This window comes from Antechinus flavipes, chromosome 3, assembly GCF_016432865.1.
Source record: "Antechinus flavipes isolate AdamAnt ecotype Samford, QLD, Australia chromosome 3, AdamAnt_v2, whole genome shotgun sequence".
NCBI lineage: Eukaryota > Metazoa > Chordata > Mammalia > Dasyuromorphia > Dasyuridae > Antechinus > Antechinus flavipes.
In genome coordinates, this window is record NC_067400.1 from 13,935,391 (window position 1) to 13,960,253 (window position 24,863).

The following is a 24,863-nucleotide window of genomic DNA, read 5'->3' on the forward strand; positions in this document are numbered from 1 at the left end:
TTTGAGTATTACTGCATACTAATGAAGACCTTAATTCACCAAACATGTTGTTTTAGTTACATCCAACTCTTTGTGACTCTATTTAGGATTTTCTTATCAAAGATACTGGGGTAGTTTGCAATTTCTTTTAGTGTGGATTGAGGCAAACAGGTTAAGTGATTTGCCACAGTGAGAGTTAAGTGATTTGTCCATAGTCATACATCTAGTATGTGTCTGAGATCACATTTGAACTCGGATCCTCCTGACTTCAGGGCCAGGATGTATTAGGACTGTACTATATGCAAAGCACAGGGATGAAAAGAAAAGCTGTCCCTGTTTTAAAATATTATGGTCTATTCAGTAAGTAAAATATTGAAACATTCTTAATATAGTATTTTACAAAGGGGAATCGGGTCTAATGAGTAGCAACTAAGAGAAACAGGAGGAGATGACAACCGAACACTGAAGGGCATGCTAAAAACTAGACAGACACTTGTTAGTGGAAAGAGTACAAGAGCAAAGCAGAAGTGGATGAATCTCACTTGATTTTAATTTTAATTTCCATACTTCCTTAGGATGTGTGGAAACTACTTTTGTAGATGTTATGCTAAATAAATTGTCCTCATTTCCAATTTTTGAATGGAGAAACAAAGGTTGTATTTTATTTCTTCATTGGAGTTCTCCAATAGTATGATTTGACAGGTTCATGACTCTTTGTGATACATTTCTTTTAAGGTGTCTCCATGAAGGAGTTTTCTGACTTAAACTGTTACCAAAGAAGTAAAAGTTGATTAAAAGAAAAAACATAGAAAAATCTTAAATGTTTTACCACCAACAAGTAGAAAACCCTCCATTGTTTTCCCCCCACAGGCCTGCACAGCATATGTGGATTTCATGATCTCTGTGGCTAAACTGATCCGCAAGGATAGAGGATTGTCCATCAATGAAACCCAGATTACCTTGGAAATGAATCGAATCATGGAGCTGGAAAAAGAGATTGCCAACGTAAAGCATCTTGTCTCTATTCCACTGAGTACCATTCAGCTCCATTTCTGTGCCTTTCTCCACCCAAGATTGGTTTTGGCGGTGAAAAGACCAATTTTGTGCTAAGTGGTAGGAAGTCAGGGCTGTGTAATGGAAAAGTCAGCCTTTAAAATGAAAGAATCCCACGGCTTTTCAAAACCGCTCTGTGCTGTTTCCTTCCTAGATGATTTTGCTTCAGCAATAACAGCATAGGAGCTTAAAAATGAACCCAATATTGGTAATGTTGGGCATTAAAGGACTACTCTTCATTCCTTAATGATTACAGGGATTAGTGGAAAGATTGATCCCCTTGGGATTGAGGGCAGCTGCTAGGGGATTCAGAAGTTACTTCATGTTTTTGGATTTGCTCTTCCATAAAGTTTTATGTGTTTATTACAAAGTCACTACTGGGATTGACCTTTGATGTGATAAGTAAACTAAATTCAACAAATATTTATGAAATACCTTTTAGTGCAAAGTATTGTGGCAGGACGCAAAGGGGAATACAGAGATAATAAGATGGTCCTTTTCCCTAAGAAGCTTATCAACTAATTTAGGGGAAGGGAGAAGAGAGGAGGGAGGTGGAGATAGATGTAAATAAGGTTGTTTCTTATTATTCTTTTTGGAGGAGCAGAATTCACTTTTAGCCAGAAGGAAACAAGCCAGTCTTTTGTATTACAGATGAGAGTGAAAAAGAATATGGAATATACTGGATATTTCCTGTAATTCCTCCTATTTCTCAGACTCAGTGATAGCATATTAAAAAAAAAAGAGTGAAAATATCCCATGTATAGGAAGTGACTTGCACAAATGTATGAAGATCTGAAATGCCTTTGAAACAGTGAGTGTGTAATACAATATGGCCAGAACATAACGTATATGAAAAAGAGGTAAATGAGAGCCGGATTGTAGAAAGCTTTAGGGATTTGGTCACTAAGAACTCCTTTCTAAACTCTTCCCCCCTCTAAAGATTTCCTAAAATAAGACAAAAGTTACAATCTGAGTTCAGTATCAGAATCTTTTCTTTAAGAGACTCCTGGAATGACAGCTCACCTCTGAATTTGCATCAGGAACTACTGAGGTCAGATCATGACTCAGAATATTAATAGATAAATGATTTTAGACAAGCCATTTTCATTCAGTGGGACTCAGTTGTAAAATCTGGAGGTTGCTTTTGATTGCCCTGAAGACTTCCCATCTCTGTGGAAATCTGTGATTGGATTAACTTTTTTTGCTGCTTTTAAAGACATGTATGTTCTTTAGAGGTGAAATACTATGGCTTTGGAGCTAGAAGGAACCTACCTCTGAAGGCTTACATGTTAAAGGTACTTCTTGAATGTTGAATTTCATTACCACAGCAAAGATCAATCCTAATAGTGATTTTGTACTAAACACATCAAACTTTATGGCAGAGAAAATGAAAAAAAAAAAAAAAAACATGAATTCTAACCCCTCTTTATCTGACAGAGGATCAACCTATCAAAGTCTCAAAAGTCGCTATGGATAGCCAGTATGGATAGACTATAGAATGAATTGGGTGAGGGAGAAGAAATAAAACAATAAAACTAGGTATAATAAGGGAGAGTTACAAAAGGAGGAAATCTGTCATTGCCCTCGAGGGTTTTTCATTTTGACCTGTCTGTTGACTTATGCCTCTTCCTGTCTTGCTTATAGCAAATCACAGATTTTTATTGACAGTTAATACTTTTTATTACTATGCTTTAAGAGGGACATGTTTCCTTCAAGGAAAAAACAAGAGTGTATTTGAGGTATTAATGGCAGACAGATAGATAGATAGATAGATAGATAGATAGATAGATAGATAGATAGATAGATAGATATAGATATATATAAAGCCATGAGCTTCCAAGAAGGCAGTTGGAGGAATTACTGAGATCCCAATTCATGATCCAGGGAGAGAGAGTTAGCAATGTGCTCAAGGTCTGGCAGACAAGGCTACGAAGCAAAGAACCCTGTTAAGACACCAAAGCCAAATCTTGAGCATTCTTATCCAATGGAGCAGTTAAGTTTTAATCATTAAGCCAAAAGTAAATTATGAAGTTGTTACTGATATCATCAGTCAAAATTTCATCTCTGCCAACATTTATTTCATTTTTTTTCTTTTTTTCTTTTTCCTATTTATCATTGTCAACTATTCTGCTAAAGTGAGAGTTCTTAGGCTGATGTCTAGTTATTTAATAAAATCATGATGCAAGATGGAGATTATAGACTTCATTTGATTGACAAGACACAGCAAGGTTAAACAGGGGCCATTGTGCTAAAGGATCTGTTCTCGTTAAGTGATAAATGACTCTTTACAATTACTTCTATAGGCTACAGCTAAACCTGAAGACCGGAATGACCCGATCCTTCTCTACAATAAAATGACTCTAGGCCAGGTCCAAAACAACTTTACGTTGGTGATCGATGGAAAGGTGAGTATTGCTTCTTGTTTAAAAATGTTTTATTGTTTTTTTTTTTTTTTTCCTGTGGAATAGTTAGAGAGTTTGACATAATGGCTTAATATTTTACAGTGTTTGCAAATTTAAATTTTGAATGCACAGTTGTATGTACTCTTTATCGATTCCAAAATGTATTTATAAAATTAGATCATTAGAACTTATAAATAGTATGGAGGCATAGAATACTCAAGTATCTTAATAGCATTAATTAAACAGTCTCCCTTTAACAGTCTAGTCCTTATCCCTTAGAAGAAAGGATGAAGGAACAGAAAAAGTGTCCAGCAGATAGGAGTTAGCCAGTCAGCATCTCTGATTCTACTGTTGAGAAATCCACAGACACTAATCACTTGATTTAACTAGAAGTATATCTCCATAGCTATCTCCTTTTCTGAAGGATAGACATTTACTCTAATTACTTCTTTTTAAAAAAATGGCAGTGATTCTTCTGCATCAGGAAATGAGGCAGCCACTACAAAAACCCACAAAAAAGCCTAAGCTTTTCATAGCTGTTTTCATCTGCTAGCTTAGAAGTGATCCATATATGGATGCTTGCTTGAGTTAGTCTAATAGTCACTTCTATACCAGCTCAAAACACTTGCCATAGATTTTCTTTTCTCATTTGATATTCACAGGAATCATCAGTGTTATTATTCCCATTTTACAAATGAGGAAACCAAGGTCCAAAAGAAATTAAGTGACCTGATCAGAGGAATGATAATAGCCCCCATGTTAATATTTGCCAGTAACTTTTTATGTTTTGTCTCAATTTACTTCAAAGCTGGGACTGGAGGCAGACACAATTCCAGATTTTTGTCAGTAGGATTTTGGGTTGAATACTAAATCTTAAGTGATTAGAGGATCTGAACCTTAGCAAAAATTAGCCTCACTTTCAAACTTTTACCATGTTCTTAAGTGAACTCTAATCCTGAAGCTTAACTAAGCCTTTCACACATAGGCTGTTGGCCAACTTCACCACTTCCTCTGATGAATGAGTAACCAGTGTCCTTTATCAAGTCCTATAGAAGACAATTGACAAGTATAGCACTGACTTCAGATTCTTAGATTAGAAATGGCCAGGAAGAATCACAACAGGCATAACATTGGGTTAAATTCATGTGTATATATATGCATGTTTGTATGTGCTACAAGTGTGCATGTGTATTTTTCATATTCACTTTCTTTGAACTGCCTTTGTGTGTAATTATATTCATGAAATGGTTGGTTTTTCTCTTATTAAACTAAGATCTCATTTCCTTTTGGTTGTGAAGGAAATTATCCCTAAAAATACATTTTTAACTTCAACTATTAAACCATACATTTTCTTTTTTACTTTGGTTTGTTTCAAGAGAGGTTCTGGTTTTGGTAGAAACTGGATACCAAGAGTTGAATTTCAGACAAAGTTCTTTTTGATGATTCTCTACCATTAATAATAACAAAGTAGTCTCTTAATTTGTTTTGTTTTATTTTTTGTCAAAATTTGTGTTCACAAGACTCATTTTCAATCTCAGAAAATATGATTTAAAAAACCCTATTAGTTCTGGGATCTAAATTTTAGAAGGATCTTGATAATCAGGAAAGGATCCAAAATAATTAAGGGCTTCAAGTCTATGCCATATAAGCATGGGCTAATACAACATGGGATATGTACCTTGGAGGGAAATGGAGGGGATTTAGGGTTGGAGGGAAGCTTGACATTTTTTTAGGAATTTAAGAGCTGTGATTTGAAGCAACCATTGATTTATTACAATTGATTCTAGAGAAAAGATATAAGCAAAATAGGGTAAAAGTTACAACAACAAAAAAAAGATGAATGACAGAAAAAAAAAAGATGCACGATATACAGATGATATACAGCAAAAAGAGATGCATGATATTAAAAAATTTTTAGTGATTATTAGCATCCTAATGTTATAGGGGATGTCTTGGGAAGTAGTGAATAAAGGTTGAATGGCCTCTTGTTTCATATGTTGTAGAGGTGATATTTTTTCATTTGTGAATTGGACTAGTTGGCACTGAAATCCTATCCAATCATACAAACCCTCATCCAATCACCAAGATATTTATTAAATGCCTACTGCGTACCTAGTATTGTCCCAGGCTCTGAAGACCTAAAGACAACAATGTTTAGTTCCTTATCCTTGTGCAACTTAGCTCTTCCCCAAGGAGGAAGGGATAAAATGTATCCAGAATATTTGAATACAATGATAGGAATCATTTCTAATCCACAAATTCTTTGTCCTTTAATGCTAGATAGATCTAGTTCTAGACTCTCTCATAATTTCCAATTCTGTATAACCAGCTACTAACTAGACATTTCAGACTGTGTATCAAATAAGCATCTCATGCAACATGTCCAAAAGAAAAGTCAATGTCTATAATTAAAAAACTTTTCCTTCTTTAGAATCTTATTATTTCTGTTAGAGACACCATTTCTTTCTAATCAGTTGGCATTGTATCCTAAATGTCATCTTCTCCTTATTCTTCTCATTCCATTATCCACTGCTAATTTTTTTCTCTGTTTTTCAGAAAATCTCTTCCACATCTCTTCTCCTTTATACTCAAATGGCTCTCAGGTCCTCATCATCTCCTCCTTACACCATTGCACTTGTCCTCTAGTTAGTCATACTGCCTCAAATCTCTGCCCCACTCCAAAATCTATCTTCCAACTACCTGCCAAAGTGAGTTTTGTTCATCTCTCATCATTGTTACCTTCTCAATAAATCCAAATGGTTCCCCATTATCACTTGTGTCAAATACAAGCATTTTGTTTTGCATTTGAAGTCTTTCACAATCTGGCCCCTACCTATCTGGGCAGCCTGGTCTGGCATCATTAACAATATAATAATTCACCCAAATTATCTTTCCTACATACTTTTCTATCTCTTACCTGTGTGCCTTTGCACTGGCAGACATGGTAATACCACCATGCCTGAAATATTTTGCCTTCTCACCTCTACTTTCCAGAGCCCCCAGTTTCTTTCAAGCCACATTTCCTGCTTCCCCTTCTATGTACACCGTTCAGTAATCTCAGCTACAGGCAATTGTGCATAATCCCTAAATTGTCTTATATCTGCTTTGCATATACATACATACATACATATATGAATGTATACGTAAATATTTAATTTTTAATTCAGTGCCTAGCATAATGCTTTGTGCCCAGTAGATATATAAGAAATGATGATTAAATTAATAAGGGAAAAAAGTTCAAATAATCACAATAGTTTGGGCTTAGTCTACTAATGACAAAACTATCCTCTATATTTCACCCTACTGTTTCATACTAGAATCTTGGGACCATGTTGTGAAATTGACAGACTATTAAACACGTGACACCTGTTTTTTTCTAGCCATTCAACTGGGCAAATTACACAAATGAAATCATGTCAACTGTGAACATTAATGTTGCAAATGAGGAAGCTGTGATTGTGTATGCTCCCGAATATTTAACCAAACTTAAGTTGATTCTTACCAAATATTCTCCCAGGTAGGTGCCCTCCTGTCCTTTCATGACTCACACTTTAATGTCACTATGCTTTCTAGAAGCCTTGCAGCCTCATCTTTCTTGTTGCTGGGTGGTGGTGTTTTTTTATACAGAGATCTTCAAAATTTTATGTCCTGGCGACTCATTATGGATCTTGTAAGCAGCCTCAGCCGAAACTACAAGGAGACGAGAAATGCTTTCCGGAAGGTGAAGAAAAATCTCTCTCTTCTTAAGACTTAAGCTTAAAGAGATCCAAAATTGGGGACCTTGCGGTGTCTACCATGTGAATGTGATGAACTTGGCAAGGGGGAAAATGCCAGGTGTTAGCTATCTAGTCTAGAACCAAAATAATCCTGCTGCTCTGAGAGTAGTCATCCTACATGGCCTGAAGTGTGAGAAAGCACTGAATGCAAATCAGTTTTTTATAAGTGCCTGTTCTGTGTCAGGTGCTGTCCGAGGTGCTGGATAGACTTAATGTCGATATTCAATCAAATGTTGGAAGTTTCTTTATTAAAAAAAAAAAAAAAACTTTATTGATGTCACTGCTAAAATTATAATCAACAACATAATTGACTTATATGTCGAGTATATAATGTAAAGATAATGCAGAGACATTTGATCATAGCTTCATCAGATGCAGAATTAGAGGCAACCTTAATCATCTTCTATAGCCAAGATTCTTAATCTTAATCTGGGATCCCTGAACCTTAAAAAAAAGTTTCCTTTATAATCTTATATTTTGCTTCATGCATTTAAATAATTACCCTAATAAGGGGTCCATAGGATTTTTTAGAGGGTCACAGGGGTGATCTGATTCTAAACCAACCCTCTCCTTTTACACATGGGGTCTGTAAATTCATAGGGTCCCAGGGCTAGAGATAAACCAACATCTTCAGTTTCTAAATGAGAATAAGAAGGGCCAGATAGTTTAAATAATTCACTGAGGATGATACAGCTAACCAAGGTTTTGTGTCTTCAAAGCAGATGGTCAATCCATTATATCATGCTGCTTCTCTGAAATGATTAGCCCAAAGTCATAGGGGTGTTAGGTAACAAAGATGGCATTGAAACACAGATTTTCTAACTCTAAATTCAGAGCTCTTACCATAGAGTACTAGAATGTCAGGGCTAGAGCTTTTTGAGTTGATGGTGAATGTGAGCTACATGCTTTCTAATAAAAAGCCCTTTGCAGATATCTATGTAATGATAACAGTAGCATCCACATAGTGCTTCAAAGTTCCAAAGTGCTTTATCAGTATTCTCTAATTTGATCAAGATAATAATCCTGTGAGTTGATGATGTTATCAGCAATGAGGAAACTTGGGGATTGCCCCAGTTATACAACTAGTGTCTGAGGCAAGATTTTAAACCACACCTTCATGAATTCTAGTCTGGAAATTCAACTATCTAGTGTTGGAAAACCTATCACAATCACTTATGCCTGAAGTAAACCTAAAAGGTGTATCTTGAATCATATTTAAAATAATAGTCATTCAGAGCATGCCATAGGGAAAATGACGTTTTGTCACTAGATTGTTTAGCTTTCAGCTATTTGCTTTTTATCATGGAGCTTCTCGTTTGTTGTATTTAATGAAATCACTTTGTTGGTATTTGAGTAGACACCTATGTAATGCTTCTAGCTATGAAAAGTTAGATTGAAATATTTAAAGGCAAGAATTATTTTCTGTTTATGGGAGATTTATTTGAATTCTACCCTTCTCACAGATGGAATAATGTATGTACATCTGTTGGACATCCAGTCTCATTTATATTGACAACACACATGATGATGCAATTTTTTCCCACATCAGTCCTGAAACAAATATTAACGTGTATCCACAGCATAAGATTGTAAAGTGGCATTTTAACAATGGTCCTATAGGCAAATAATTTAACTGAATGGTATTTTCCCCTGTATTAGGAACATATATATACTGAGTGAGGTCTTTAAATAAGACTTTTTTTGAGTCTTCTACTGCAGATTAGTGATTTTGGATAGCATAGAATTCCATGACATTTTAAGTTGAAACCATCATATATTCTATTTTGTATTTACCCTCAATAGGCTCTTTATGGCACAACATCTGAAACAGCCACTTGGAGACGTTGTGTTAATTATGTCAATGGGATCATGGATAATGCTGTTGGGCGACTTTATGTAGGAGAAGCATTTGCTGGCAACAGCAAACACAAGGTAATGTTTTTGGCACAATTAACTGTATTCAGAAATTTAGTTAAGCATCTAATTTATAAAACATAAAGTCTGTACTTTTTTGCTTTGTTCTCTCTATAAATCTATCATTACTATGTCTCCCCACCCCCACTAAGTCAACAAAAACTCCAAGTAACTTCAATTCCTAATGCTTTCCCAAAGCATTTAAAATATGAAAAACTTTATTATTTATTATTATTATTAGTCATTAATTACATAAAGAAAAATAAGTAATATTTCTGGAAGCATTTCAGTCTTGCACGATCATGTCTTTATAACTTTTAGGGTTGACAATGTTTGATGAAATGCATGACCAAAAGTAGCCATTGCAGTAGCCATTGCAAATGCTTGGCTTTTTCAGGAATATTTCAGCCTCTTAGAGTCTATCAACATGTCTCAAAGTATCTTCCAGACTTATTCAAAGTAAACTCAATTATTCCAAGATTCTGCATAAAGAAGTATGTGAATTACTTGGGACAGATTTTTTTTAAGTAAAAATAAATACATTTATTTTTAAATAATGTTAGCATATGAGTTGAATTTATCAGTATATTACAATAAACCTTAAAGTTATGTCTTCGCAAAACATTTTGAATGTACAATGTGTCTTATCTAACCTGTAGATTTTCAGTAGGATTTAAATTAAAATAGATCTCATTGAAACCTTTTAACTCTTTAAAGTTTTTGTGGTGTCAGATATGGTACAAGGTTGTATTGCAGAATTTTTGCATTTTCTGCAATGTGTTAACATGTTTGTCAGAGGCTTTCATTCCCTCTATGCAGAAAAGTCTTCTAGACTAATTGCAAGATAAAAGAGGGAAGGGGTGGATATTTAAAGTGTGATGAATATATCTAACAAACTTTTCTGTACTTTATATTCCAAGTTAGTTGTACTTTTATTTTGTACAACTAAGTAGCAGGGAGGATAGAATGCTAGGCAATGAAGACATGAGTTCAATTGTGGCTTCAAACATTTAGTAGCTCTGTGATCGTGGGCAAGGCACATAAACCTGTTTGTCTCAATTTTCTGATCTATAAAATAAGCTGGAGAAGAAATGGCAAACCTCAAATAGGGTCACAAGAATCTGCCACTCCTGAAAAGACTGAACAACAATGGCTCATGACTGGTTAATTTTGTAAAACTGATTTTTCCTTTTTTCTTCCAATTTTAACAACTTTTCTTGCTGCCACAAAAATCTTGGCCCCTTTTTGCAGCACATTTATTTAGATTTTGACTCACAGAATAATAGATTTGGAACTAGAAGTGACCTGAGACTTCATTTTGTCCACTTATGAGGTATAGAGAGATTCAATTACTTGCCCACATTTAGTACTTAGCAAGTATTCTGGTTTGTTTGCAGGCATTTCTGTGGCAGTCATAAGTATTTATGGTATTCCTTAACATTAATGCTGATGAAATCCCAAGTCTTGCCCCCCACCTCATCAAAAAAAGAGACAAACCTATAAAGTTTGAATCATAGTATTATTCACAGGACTGAAAAGGCATCTGCCATGCTGCTAGTAGCAACTGTGTTAAATTGCCTCAACAATGCAGATTTTCATTTTCACTTTTTCTTTAGATGGAATAATTCTGCTGTACTCAATTACTTTATATCCCACTGAGCTTCTGGGAAGCTCTTTTTAAAATTGTCTCCAGTTATTTTTTTTTATTTTCCCTAGTTATATGTAATTTTTTTTTTTTTTAGTTATACATGTATATTCATATTTGTTTTAACATTTCCTTATGTTGGGGAAGAAAAATCAGAACAACAACAACAAAAAAAAAAAAAAACAGGGGAAAAAGTGAACATAGTATGTATTGATTCAGTCTTCATAGTGCTCTCTGGAGATGTATGTTTTCTGTCCAAAGTTTATTGGGATTGACTTGGATCAATGAACCAAATCTATCATTTTTGATCCTTGCACAATCTTGGTATTGCTTTGCACGATGTTTTCTTGGTTATGCTTGTTTCATTCAGAATCAGTTCATGTAAATATTTCCAGGTCCATTCTAAAGCCGGCCTGCTTATTTCTTATAGAACCATAATATTCCATAACTTTGATAGACTATAAGTTATTCAGCCATTCCCCAATTGATGGGCATCTACTCATTTTCCAATTCTTTGCCATCACAAAAAGGGGTACTAGAACCATTTTTGTATATGTGCTTGTGCACTTTTCTCTTTTTTTATGAAACACTGGATTAATGGGTATGCACAGTTTATTAGCCCTTGGGGCACAGTTTAAAATCTCCAGAATAGTTGGATCATTTTACAACTCCACCAAGAATGCATTATTGCTGAGAAGCTTTTTAAAGAATGAACTGATGTTCTTTTTGTTGTCTTGCTTTTGGTTTGTTATAGGTGGAAAATCTCATCTCCCAGATTCGAGAAGTTTTCATTAAGACTTTAGATGACCTCACCTGGATGGATGCTGAGACTAAGAAGAAAGCAGAAGATAAGGTAAATACACCAAAGTGCTTTCATGAGGCAAGGGGCAGGGGTATAAGCATTACAATCAAGCATCAGAGCATAAAAAATTAGAAAATCCTGCAAATGGCAGCCTGTGGATACATGCTTCTTGATAGTGATTTCCCTATGGGTCTCATAGATTTGGCGATTTTTGTCACGAAACCATTTTACAATCATAACCCACTCCAAGGGTTCATGTTTCAGCTTCTCATGTGATTGTTTCTATTCAGTGTAAGGAATAGATAGGAAAGGCTTTCTTGAAATTACTCTAATAACTTCACCCAAGCCCATAGCTTCAATATTTTATGTTGATCCCCAAGTGGAGTGCAAAACTCCAAGGGAGAGAGGGGAAAGTCATGTGTAAATAACCCTTGTTTTATATCTCAGCAAAGGAATGTTACTCTAGTTTTAAAAAAATGAAATGCATGGTCATAAATCACTTTATTGACTGACTCTGGGAAGCTCTTTTTTGAATTGCCTGCAGTTATTTTTTTTTAAATTATTTTCCCTAGTTATATGTAAAACAGTGTTTTAAAAATTATACATGTATATTCATATTTGTTTTTTCAACAATTCTTTATGAATTGTATTAGAAAAATCAGAACAAAAGGGAAAAAACTGAGGGGAAAAAGTGAATATAGCATGTGTTCTCTCAGTCTCCATAGTTGTCTCTGATGGTGGATGGTGTTTTCTGTTTATTGGGATTGCCTTGGATCACTGAATCACTGAGAAGAACCAAATCTGACCTTCAGTTTCTTTACCTGTAAATTGGGTTTATCATCACCTACCTCAGGAATTGTGATCAAATTGCTCCTTGAATTTTAAAATAGGGTGCACATCAGCTCTTTCTGGCATTATTGTAACTATTGTTGTTGTACATACTATTGAAACAAGCTGGTATAGTGTATGGAGGGCTAATCCCTAAAGGGATCACAGGAACATTGGTATGAGAAGCTTAGTTATTCCACAGATAAGTAAACAGGCCTAGGGAATTTAAGTGATCTACCTTGTAAGTGATGAGATCACATAGGTTACCTTCAATATACTTTGTAGCTTAAATCTTACTTATTTTCTAGTTACCTGTCCCAATAGAATACAAACTCCCTAAAGACATGTACTCCTTTTGCCCTTCTTTTTATCATTAGTTCTTAGCACAGTACCTACTTCATTTGGTTCTTCAATTACTTTTCAATCATATCCAACTCTTGTTGAATTGATAATGATATACTGTACTTTGGATAACCACAAGTAATCATTTATAATAGTTGTCCTGGAGACAGACAGTCCAGAATTGAGATCCTTAGACGGGTCTTAATTGAAGGTGAGCCTGTGATTGTATGAAAAAGAGATTCCCATCATTCTTGTAAGCCAGGCAACGGCGATGCTTGTCATCATTTTGTCCAGTTTCTTTGCTGTCTGATCTAGATAGACATACTTAAAATGACCTTTCTAATTCTACCACTTGGAGCTGCTCAGTTTCCCAGAATAAGTTCATCCTACCAGATGAGTTAGATGCTCATCAATTGGGGTATTCACTTCTCTACGTGAAATCTGTGTGCTCCCTACAATTGTTTTAGATCTAGGATCAAAGCTGCTGAGTGAAGAGTTAACATTCTATCCTCTAAATCTTGGATAAATTCATACTCTGCCATTCATAGAAAAGAAAAACCTGCTTTCCAGCATTGTCATTTTGTAACTCTTTCCTGCAACATTATCATGATGCTCTTTGTTGATTTTAGGGTTGAAGCTTCCATAATTGATGTGTAGCCATATTTATTTAGAATCAAATGAAAAAGAGAATTAATTACAAAGTTGCAAAGTACAAATGAATAGCCCTATTTACATCAAAGAACTTATTTGCAGAATTAATTCCTCTTATAGATAAATGCTCCTTGATGTTTTCTGGTTAGGGTAGCAATAACCTGTCACTGAAAGGGAGCATAGCACTAGCATCTATTTAATAAATAGGCAAGGTGACCCAGCAAACATACATTTATCTTCTATTCCATTAAAAAAAAAAAGTTATTCTCTTGACCTTGAAGGGCCCCATAATCTACAATGGTTATCTTGAAAAATAACTGGATTGATTATGCAAAACTGCGAAGTTGATATGGAGCCCTAACATTGCACCGAGAACATCTGCCCTAAGCTTGCAAACACTTTGTTTTCTCAACCAGATTAATGTAGTGGAAAGATGATTACAGGCAGCTAGAGTGGCAGCCCACGCTCTCAGCCCTCCCATAACATGTAAGCAAGAACCTTTCTTTAGAAAAGCAATTTCATAAAATTCAGACACACAGGCACTAGTGCCTTGTCAATTTTCATTTTGGGAAAGCTGTGCTAAACGAGAAAAGATCTTGTAAAAATTAAGCACCAGCCTTGGTTTTCGTTCCCACCTTTTGAATTTTTTTGAAAATGGGATTTTTTCAGTACACTATTGAAAAGGCAACTTCTTCTTTGAGCAGATAGATATCCAAGAGGTGTTTTTATTTTTGTTTTTAGTGTTTGGTTTTCATTATTTAGGGGTTTTTGACAAACGAAATTTGTTAGGTTCTTTATGATTTTTATTTCAGACTTTTCAACTTTCAAATTCAATCTCCTCATTTTTATAGGCCCTGGCAATTAAAGAAAGGATCGGCTATCCTGATGAAATTATGACTAATGATGAGAAATTGAATAAAGAATACAGTGAGGTAAGTCTGTAAGGAAATGGGACAAACAATTCTCAGGGCTGGTTGAACAGCATTTACGGTAGGATTGTGATGAATAATGGCATCATATGAATTAAGCTATATTGTTATATATTATTCTTCTTCCTGCCCTCAATGAATTGATTTTGTCACTCTTGTTCTCCAATTTCTCAGGGCACCAGGCAGATGGTAGGTGACAGACAGTGTAACAATCTGCATTATTCAAAGAAGTTTCTTCACTGGCTTTCCATAGGTCAATGAAATTATAGGTCTATATGATAAGTTTTACAAAAAAAATTAATTCAAGTCAAGAAACATTTAGTACACATCTCCTATGAAGAAAGAAGCAAGCATCTTAACTATCTTTGTTAACAAAACCCTAAATGGACATGAATAGAATAACAACATTATATTGTCATAGATTATATAGACAGCAAGGGATAGAGGAAGTACAGAGAGGGATGAAGAGCTCAACTAAGACTGAGTGCAACATGAAGAAAGAATGAATCCACAACCACCAGAACTCATTTTTGAAACTTATGATACCAACTTGAAAACTATCCATGAGATTCTTTATCTTTGCCTTAGGCTGGAATCCATCAGGTACAGGTTCTAGCCCCAGTTGTGTCTAAAATGATTTTAATGTCTAAGCAGATCAGTAACTGAAGTTCAGTCAAAGAAAGAGAAGGGGATTTGAAAAGAGTTGAGAGGTTCCAGATCCAGGAAGGATTTTTGCACCGTGTATGGCTCTCGATGCCCAAGTTCTCTAGGATCCCTTCCCTCCATATCTTTTCTTTCAGGTTTCTAATGTCAGGATATAAAGTTACCTATTAAAGATACCACATTTACTGTTCTATAAACATCCCATTGCTCTGTATCTGTATCTCTCTCTTTCACCCACACCTACCTACTGAAATTTCCCCCAGGAAATTTACCAAGTTTCACAGGGATGTAGACAGATGTATAAACTGCTTCCATTCTTCCACAATACTAAATCTTAAAAAGGGGGAGCAGACAATTCAGAATGGGGTTTTGTTCAATTGTGAATAGAATGTCCAATCCTAGGGGGAAAACATTAAAATGTGAAATTGAGCTGATGTGAAAGTTCACACCTAATTAGTTAAAATATGTATCTAGTCAGTGATTTTTTTTTTGGAAGGGAGTGAAAAAATATCAATCAATGCTTGTTAATTAAAAAAACAAATTAATGCAATTTAAAATTTTAAAAATAAGAACAAAATTGGAACTATGCTAAGAATTGGAGGGTACACAGAGAAAGAATGAAAATTTTCTTGCCTTATAAACTAGGAAAGTTCTCCTTTTTTCCTCCTCTCCCTTATCTCTTTCCTCTTTGTCTTTTCCTCTTATTCCTTCCCCTCTCTCATTTTCATGTTTGAATTTGAGAAGAGAGAAGGGAAGAAAGATCAGACCTCTTTATCCAAAATGGTAATACAATAACCAGGAAGTACTGAATTAAAATCCAATTTCAAAATGGCATATTGTGTGAGCCTGGGCAAATCACTTCATATCATTTGCCTCAATTTCCTCATCTAGAAAGTTGAGAAAGAAAATGTCAACTTCTTTTGTATCCTTGCCAAGAAAACTTAAATGTGATCATGAAGAATCAGATATGACTGAACAACAAGAAAATATATATTTTACAGAAAGGAAGTTGCTTAATTGGATATATTGAAATTGATCTGTCCATGTAAATGAGTGTATTAGATCCTTCTTCTATTTCTGCTTAGACTTGCATGCAGTCTTTTAGAAACAATTAAAGGTTATTATTGCTAAGTATCATTGCTGATAAACAAAGGCAAATCTCCAAGTCTCTCAAATATAATTAGACACTGGATTTATAGCTTTTAAGTTGGGCACAGCAGAAAAAAGCATTTGCCCACCATGAAAGACAGATATTTCCTTGTAAATGTGTTGGTTCTGGCTTGTTCCTTGGTGGACAGATGGTATGGGAGGTGGGGGTTGCAGAGTCATGGTAGTTTTCAAATTGGGATGGGGGGAGAACAGAATGAAGAAAATTCTAGAACCATTTGTTTGAGCCAAAACCCAAACACTGGAGAGAACTTCAAAGCATTAAAAGTATTCAAAGGACACTTTGATATCACTCTACATACCAAGGACAGTCTCACTGTTTTGAAAATGAATGAATTGCACACAGCAAAACTTAGCATTTTAAGCCATCTTTGCATATCCTATATAACACACTGAAACTAGGTATATGGTAATTAAATTGAATTATCTATGATAATAGATTTTTAAAACATGAGCTGGAGATGGTGTTTTATGTTTGTTTTGATTTTTTTAAAATTTATTTTGGTAAGTTGTCCAGTTTATTAAATATCTACCACTAAGGTACTAAATTGAACAGTGTAATCCATAATTTCATTAGCTAAATGACACAAAGAAGTACATTTTCTATGTACCAGGGAATTATAAGAGTGAGTCATTGTTTTCTTCACTCAAATATGCTTTTTAAAAAAAATAATAGCTTTTTATTTTCAAAATACATGCAAAGGCAGTCTTCAACATTCACCTTTGCAAAAGCTTGTGTTCCAAATTTTTCTCCTTCCACCTCCTCCCCTAGAGAATAAGAAATCCAATTTAGGTTAAACATATGCAATTCTTCTTTACATATTTCTGCATTTATCATGCTGCACAAGAAAAATCAGATCAAAAAAAAAGGGGGGGGGTGGAAATGATATCAAAAAAGCAAGCAAACAACAACAAAAAAAGTGTAAATGCTTTGTTGTGATCCACATTCAGTCTCTCTAGAACTCTCTCTGTATGCAAATGGCTCTCTTCATCCCAAGTCTATTGAAATTGCCCTGAATCACCTCATTATTGATAAGAGCCACATTCAAGATTGATTTTTTTTTACACTGGATAGAAATAATTTGCATAAATGCAAAAATAAAAACATCCATAGTTAGGATTTGCAACCAAGATGAACTATGTCCTACTTAGGTGTTAATATGTCTTTGTGTTTTCATTGGATGAATGAGCATTGGATCTGATGATGTCTGAGATCTTTTCCAATGCCAGGTCTGTGAATCTCTACTTCTGAGAAACTTTCAAGGCCATTCACCATCTTGAACATCTCAGATAGTTATCTCCTCATAGGGGTCATTGTTTGGTTCTCACCGATTTAAAGATGCTGTGTCAGCATAGTCGAAAGTTTTTTCCCAAAACAATATTTCAGCTGGGTTGAATCATACTTCAACTGTTTGTAGAATTCATGAGTTTGGAAAGAAACTAGTATACCTTCAAAGCGCAAGTTCAAAATGCAAGACATAAGCCACAATCTATGAACTATACTCACACCATTCAAAATTGGAAAGAAAAACCAATGCTATGGTATCATCTCTCTGATATTTGTGTACAATTAACTAATTGTGTAATGCTACAATCAATGAATCTCAACTAATTGCCCATTATTCTCAGCAATCTTTTTCTCTGCCTTCTCTTTAGGACATTTGCTTTCCTTGTCACTACTCTCCCCCAAGATGAATTGTCTTCCTTATTAGAACATAAATTCTAAGAAGATAGGATCTTCAAGATCCTGCTTGATTATATGTATATGCACAATATTTCAAGCAGTGTCTGGCATATAATAAGAGCTGAATAAATGCTTCTTCTCTTTTTCTATCATTCATTCAAATAGAAGTATGTATGACCTCTGTTTGTCTTGGTCAAAACTAAGTCGTACTTTCTTCATCTTATATGGGAATTTAATAAATTTATTGGGAATTCAGCCTTTCATAGAAGAGGTACATGTATGACTTGATGCTATATCTAGATAATTTAAAACCAAGGTGCTGCTATTGTATTTCTAACCAAAAGCCAATTTTTTTCTGTAATTTATTTAGTTGAATTTCAAAGAGAATGAATACTTTGAGAATATCCTGAAAAACCTGGTTTTTAGCCAAAATAAACTGCTAAAGAAGCTCCGAGAAAAGGTCGACAAGGAAGAGTATGTATATTTTTATTTGTTTGTCTTCTTTGGCTTTGATTTCAAATAGTTTTTAATGCCTTTTGTATTTACTTAGCTTAAGTTCTCAGATCTGTGACTTTTCAACAAGATATCCTTTATAACAATGGCAGGGGAGTGGGGGCAAGGAAGGAAAAGAATTTTGCTGAAATGCTTAAGTCTAACCCTTCTTTGGTTAAGAATTCTCCTCTGTTCCATACTAAGAGTTCCTGAGAAGGTCTGCAAACTTCTCCAGTGCTAAAACTAATGACTACATGTACACAACCTTCACTTTCGAATTTTTCATTTCTCTCCAATTCTGTTTTTGTATTCATAGTGTCTGTATATGTATGTTAATATATACAGACACATACACATGATTATACAAATAATTGTTCCAGATTATGACTCTTTCTGAAAACAGAATGATACCAGCCTCTTACCATATTGTACCTTTGTTTCCCCCAGTCTCTTTTTAGACCACTGCTGTCTTTATGTGTACTATACTATTTGGTATAAAATGAGAATGATTCTTAATGTTATTCAGCTGTTTCTTGTCCAGCTTTTCATGACCCAATTTGGGTTTTCTTGGCAAAGACATGAGTGATTTGCCATTTCCTTCTCCAGCTCATTTTACAGATGAGGAACATGGGTTAACAGGGTTAAGTGATTTTATCCAGGGGCACATAGTTCATGTCAGGCAGGATTTGAACTGGAGAAGATGAGTCTTAGTATTGCCCATGGAACCATAATCTACTGTTTCACTTATCCATTCACAGATTTTGAGCTAGGGGGGACTGTGTCATGGTCATATAATCCCAATGCTATTTAACTAACAAGGTAGTGAGGATTTTTGATTTTATCTTTTTCTTCATATTAAGGATTTGGAACAATATTTAATTAATAGTTAACAACTGTTTTTTTAAAAAACTGCTCATAAACTTTTTAATTACTATGATCATTGGCAGATATCTCTTGCTCTTATTATTTTTTTGTATATCTTGCATATCAGACTCTTAGCAGAAATATATGACACAAAGCTTTTCATCCCATTGTCAGCTTCCCTTTAAGCCATCTTATTTTTCTTTATTCATTCCCTCACTTTCTCTCAAATGAACTAATCCAGACTCTTTCCTCCAATCCGGTGGTAATTTTTTTTCTTTTCTTTTCTTTTTCTTTTGTTTTACTTAGCTGGTTGGAATTTCATACATAATCTTTGACTTTGCTAACATCATTCAGTTGGGTCTCAAAGATCCATTTCCTTCATGATTTGGAAGCAAGGATTTACGGAATGTTTAAAAAGTAGTCAGGACAGAGACAATACTTCCCTCAATCAATCTCTCTCTCTCTCTCTTTCTCACACACACACACACACACAAAACTGTTGCCTATTAACTAGCATGCTGGTTGTGAATCCATGAAAACCAACATTTAAAATCCTACGTCAAAGATTTCATTTGAATGACCTAGGCAAGTCACTTAATTCATGTGATCTTCATGTAAAATGGGGTAAATAATAGACCTAAACTCACAATTTTATTGAAGGATAATATGTTAGTGTATTATATGAAGGTAAACTATAATTTTAAGGCACTAGCCATAAATTCTTCAACCACTTATGAACATAAGTGGATGAACATTTACCAACATAAATTAATTTCTCTTTTTATTGAAAAGAATAAATAATTCATTTATCTAATGGTTCCCTGTTAGTTTGATAAAGTAGAAGGGAGAAGAGAGAGAACAAGCATTTTAGATCCTATGCTAAGAATTTGTACAAATATTTTATGATTCTTACAAAAGTCCTAGGAAATTGGTGCACAGATGAGGATAGTGAAGCAGGTTTGCACAGGGTCATTTATTTGCTCGCATGAATGCTCATGGGCATGCCATTTGACTTCAGTTTCCTCATCCATAAAATGGGTCTGATATTACGTGTATTATCTTACTCAATAGATAATAGAGGTGGAAACGCTAGACTCTCCTTTTATAAGTAGTGTCAGGCAATGGGATTTGAAAATGTTAGTAAAGAGCTATCTACATTTAACTGGTACATTTGTCTTTGCCTTTTTGTAAGTGCAGGCCCCTGGAGGGCCAGGTTGGTATAGCTTACGCTTCTTGATGCTGAAGCAAGTGACTCTATAAATTCTTTTCTATGAAGGCGGTGATACCCTGTACTCATTATCTGGAGTACACATTGAAATTTGATCTGGGTCCCTTCATGGCTTACCTCAGCAGAACATTCTGAACCCTTTCAACTCCAGGATGCTTTTAAACACAGGCTGACTTTAGCGTGAGGGATGGAGCCAGCAATCAACTGGTCTGAAAGAAGTTGAAACTAATCACACCATTTCTGAGCTAAATATCGAGAATCCCAGCTGCAGAAAGAGAAAGGTCAGGGGATAAATACACTAAACTCAACAGCTACTCCATTCTGCATCTGGAAGTCCTAAAATACTCATTCAAAAGATCATTCTGTCAATCTGAAAAAGAAAATCACCTTGTTATGTTCTTTTTTTTTCAGTTTTGAAAATGTCTGTCATCCATCAGAACACATTTCATGTCTTTAAAATACTCACAATTTAAACTGAAGAGTTGTGCTATATAGATGTCATCAGCCAGAGTTGAGAGACAGGGTGTTAGGTAATAGGTTCCTAAGGGAACCCATTTGATTTGGAGGAGGGGAAAGGGCAGGTTATTTAAGTGCAAGTATTGAAACTTAAAAAGATCTGTCATAACAGATATTTCGACAACCCATAAAGCTAGTGAAATCAAATCAATAAGCATTTATTAAGAGCTTACCAGTGGTCTTCACAGCATCAGAGAGTTGGAAGGAACCTCAATTTTCATCTATTCAATCCAAATTTGAAAGGTACCCATCAGATAGTTATCCAGCTTCTGCTTGAGGAAATCCAAGCTTCATTTAACCTTAGGGAACATCAGGGCCAATCACTGCCTTGCCTCAGTGATCTCCTGATTAATCATTTAGTTTATTTGCCTGTGGTATGGCTGACCCAAAATCAAGGAACTGAGAAAATCAGAAAGTAAACTGATTTGCATTCGAGTTTATTATTCTCTTGACTGTGCTTTCCCCTCTTTGATTAAGGGTGAATGAATCACAAAGATACAAAGAAGAAAAAGGTATTGTGTTGACATAGTCTCAAGGTGATCAAGATATTTTTGTATATTCTTGACTTACTAAAAGAGTCTCATTGTCCAGTTCAGAACACCCAACGGTACACCCAAACTGGTAATGAAAACAAACAGAGTGGCAGGTCTCAACTTTGTGTCCCCAGAGGCTCAGAATTGGGGGAGGACTTGAGGAAGAGTTAGAGAGATGTCCTTGACAACTAGATCTAAGTATTTGAAGTGCTATCTCCATGAAAAAGGGTTTAGATATGTCCCAGGTGGCAGAACTAGAAGTAGCAGGAAACACTTCATGGTAGTCAGAGTTGTCAAAGAGAAGAATGGGTCACTCTCCAGGATTGCACCCCAATGGAGGTCTTCAAGGAAGGTCTGGAAGACCTGCTCCAGTATTTTGTGGAGGTTATTCTTTTTGAAATTATCACTGTTTGGCTCCCTTCTCTTTGCTTTTTAGATTTGTTATATTTACCCCCCCACACCAAAAAAAAAAAAAAAAACAAAAACATTCATGTTCTTCTTGTTGAATTGGTAACATCTTTAATAATAATGTCTGGGTACATAAGCTGTGCATTTAAATCCTTTTTGAAAGAATAGGAAGAAAAACCTAAGTAAACCTGGGAAGCCCTCCATTTTTTTTAAATCTCTTTCCTAACTTCAGATTATCCTTGGAATTCCTCAGAGCAGAACTTTCCATGTTCTTAGCCATGATGTACAATGCCAGTAGTGATGAATCATGCTTTGCTGAGCAGTTGAGTTACTTTTCATAAACCCCAGTGAGTTTTTCAATATCGGACCCCTGGGTTCTAATGTATCAAATCCTTGGAACAAAACTGGTAAAACTCAAGCCTAAACTCATTGCTTACTGTAATAAAAAATCTTCAGGCAACAGTAAAAGCAATAGTATGCAGATAAATCTCCAGAATAGAAATAATTATTTATGTGAGCAGAGCACATCCAAGTATAATGCCTCGTATGTGGACTGCTCAGCTCCTGGCTGACATTTCTCCATTGGAATTGATAGAGGTAGAATCCTGGTGGGCAAAGTAGCAACAGTCACACAAGGCCCTGAAATGGTTGTTGAGGGGCAGTATAGTATAGTGGAAAGAACCAGGACATCTCAATTATATTCCAGATTCTGTGGTTTACTAGCTTTGTGACATTTGGGAAATCGGGTCAATTAAGTAAGTTTTTAAAGTTCTTCCTACTTGCCAGGTACTCTGCTAGATGTTAGAAATGGATAAACAAGTATAAAAACTGAGAGCTCAAGAACTTATGTTCTATATTGGTGGAGAGAGAATGCTTTGGAAAAAAGTGCTTCCTAGAAAAATCCTGTAGGAGATGGCACTTGATTGGAGTTTTTAAGGGAAATAAGCATCAAATGTGTTCCGATTTCCTTATAGATCTCAATTTCCTAAATAATCTTTAAAGACCCCCCTAAACTCTTGACAGCAGAACACTGCATGAACATTTAGACTCGGATCAGAAAGTATCTTTGACCTTATCCCCATTTGTCCAGTTGTACAAGAAATGGAAGCGGGCAGATGGCCCAGGAGCCATAACCCTAATTAGCTTACTATCTTAAGTCAATTACTTCACCCTTCAACCTTTAACCTTCACATTTATAAAATTAGGGAGTTGAATTCTAAGCTCCCTCCCACAGCTAGCATTCAGTTATTAGGAGTGTCATAGTTTCTGGAATGAGAGAAGGGGAAAAAAGACCTTTTTTTTAAAATTTACTACTCCAGTTTCTAGCACTGCTGCAAAGTGAATGAAGAGGAAAAATGGATAAGAGAAGGCAGTGACCCAGCTACTTTACTTTTTAATTTAATTTTTATTGTTTTTTAAACATAGTCCTTTGTCTTATACACAGCCACCCCTTAAGTTAGTTCTGTTTATCAGGAAGCTCTTCCTTAGGCGATTAGGGCAGGAAGACTGAGCAAAGAACAAGAAGCTCTTAATCCAGCCATCTAAAATTGCTCTTTGCCATTGACTCTTTGAGTCAAAGATAAATAATTCCGATAATCTGTCCAGCACACTCTCCACAACCAACACAAATCATTTTTTACCATTTCTCTGGATGAATTTTTTTTGGATGTGAAAAGTTTTCCTTTGCTAAAAATGGCTTTTTAATTAATGATCAAGGAAGTCGCTGGGGAGGGAGGATTAACAAGTTCAAGGTTGACTTTTTTTTTGCATTATTGTACATGGATCATGTTCAAGACATTATCAACAGTTGCTCTAAGAACATTCCAACTCTGTAAAGGAAACTCCCAAGAGCTCCTAGAGATTACTTTAAAAGAATAATGCTTCTCAAGGAATCTCCATTTGGGATTTATCACTGCATTCTGCCATCTTTTCTCCCTCTTTGGTAATACTCCTAAACTTTACTTTTCTGTCATTTCAGACAAATGTTTCCCTGTATCTGTGGACAATTCATGAAGATTCTGTATTAGTAGATAAGCTGTGTGTCTCTTAAAAAACATACTCAGAGGATTTATACTTGAGATCTTAAATGTCTTGGACTAGGCATTGACTTTGTCAGGGAAGCTGGGATAGAATACCAGCTCTTGACATTTAGCCCCTGTGAGAATTTGGACAATTTCCTTGAGAAAATTGGATTATGTGACTAAGCTGGCATCTAGGATCTTCTGAGGGAAGATGCTCCATCAGTATAAGATAAAGCAGTAAAATAAGATTTTAAGCTATTTTATCTTACAAAGAGAGATCTTAGAAAGATTCACTCACTTCCATGGCTCTCTCTGTATTTTGGTGTCTGCCTGGGAGCTATATCAGCTGGGCTCACGACACAAGAAAGAATAAGAGAAATATTATGGAAAAGCCCAAAATGAAGTTGTATAAATGGGGTGAATTTTCAATTTTAATACCTGTGATATAGTCTCCAAAAATGGGAATTCCAAAATGGTTTGGATTTACCAGTACTTATGATCAATCAATAAACATTTACTAAATATCTACTATATGGCAGATACACTGTGCTAAGCACTGTGGAGACAAAGTAGTCACTGCCCTCAAAAAGTTTATAATCTAATAGGAGAAAAAAGGGCATGCGGTATGTTCGACAATGATATTAGTAGACTTGGATCCCACCCAATCTGGTAGTTGCTTCTGCCTGGATTCTAGATCTAAGTTCTAGAGTCAGGTTGAATATGCTTGAGATAGCATTTGGGAATATTCCTGGGTTATTAGATACTTGAACCTTCAAACAGTAACTTGGTGGTGGGGCAATAAAGATCAATGTCATGAATGCAGTAAATATTCTAGAACATGAACTAACATTTTTTAAAATTACTTTAGTTCCCAGAACCAACAGTTGCCTTATCTCTAAATATCTTATCTGCATTTCCTATTTGCTCAGTGGACTTGGTGGTCCATTCTTTACAAAAGTCATAATA

The 24,863-nt window shown here is 35.3% G+C and overlaps 1 protein-coding gene across 2 annotated transcripts in view; it reads left to right on the forward strand.

Annotated features, from left to right (window-relative positions):
• Positions 1 to 24,863, forward strand: part of MME (membrane metalloendopeptidase) — a 112,683-nt gene that overhangs the window by 56,012 nt on the left and 31,808 nt on the right. For both annotated transcript variants that reach the window (XM_051983060.1, XM_051983063.1), the window contains exons 9-16: positions 850 to 984; positions 3,336 to 3,437; positions 6,815 to 6,951; positions 7,062 to 7,155; positions 9,014 to 9,142; positions 11,524 to 11,622; positions 14,244 to 14,324; positions 18,206 to 18,309. In XM_051983060.1, coding sequence (XP_051839020.1) covers positions 850 to 984; positions 3,336 to 3,437; positions 6,815 to 6,951; positions 7,062 to 7,155; positions 9,014 to 9,142; positions 11,524 to 11,622; positions 14,244 to 14,324; positions 18,206 to 18,309 — 881 coding nt within the window. The remainder of the gene's footprint in view (positions 1 to 849; positions 985 to 3,335; positions 3,438 to 6,814; positions 6,952 to 7,061; positions 7,156 to 9,013; positions 9,143 to 11,523; positions 11,623 to 14,243; positions 14,325 to 18,205; positions 18,310 to 24,863) is intronic.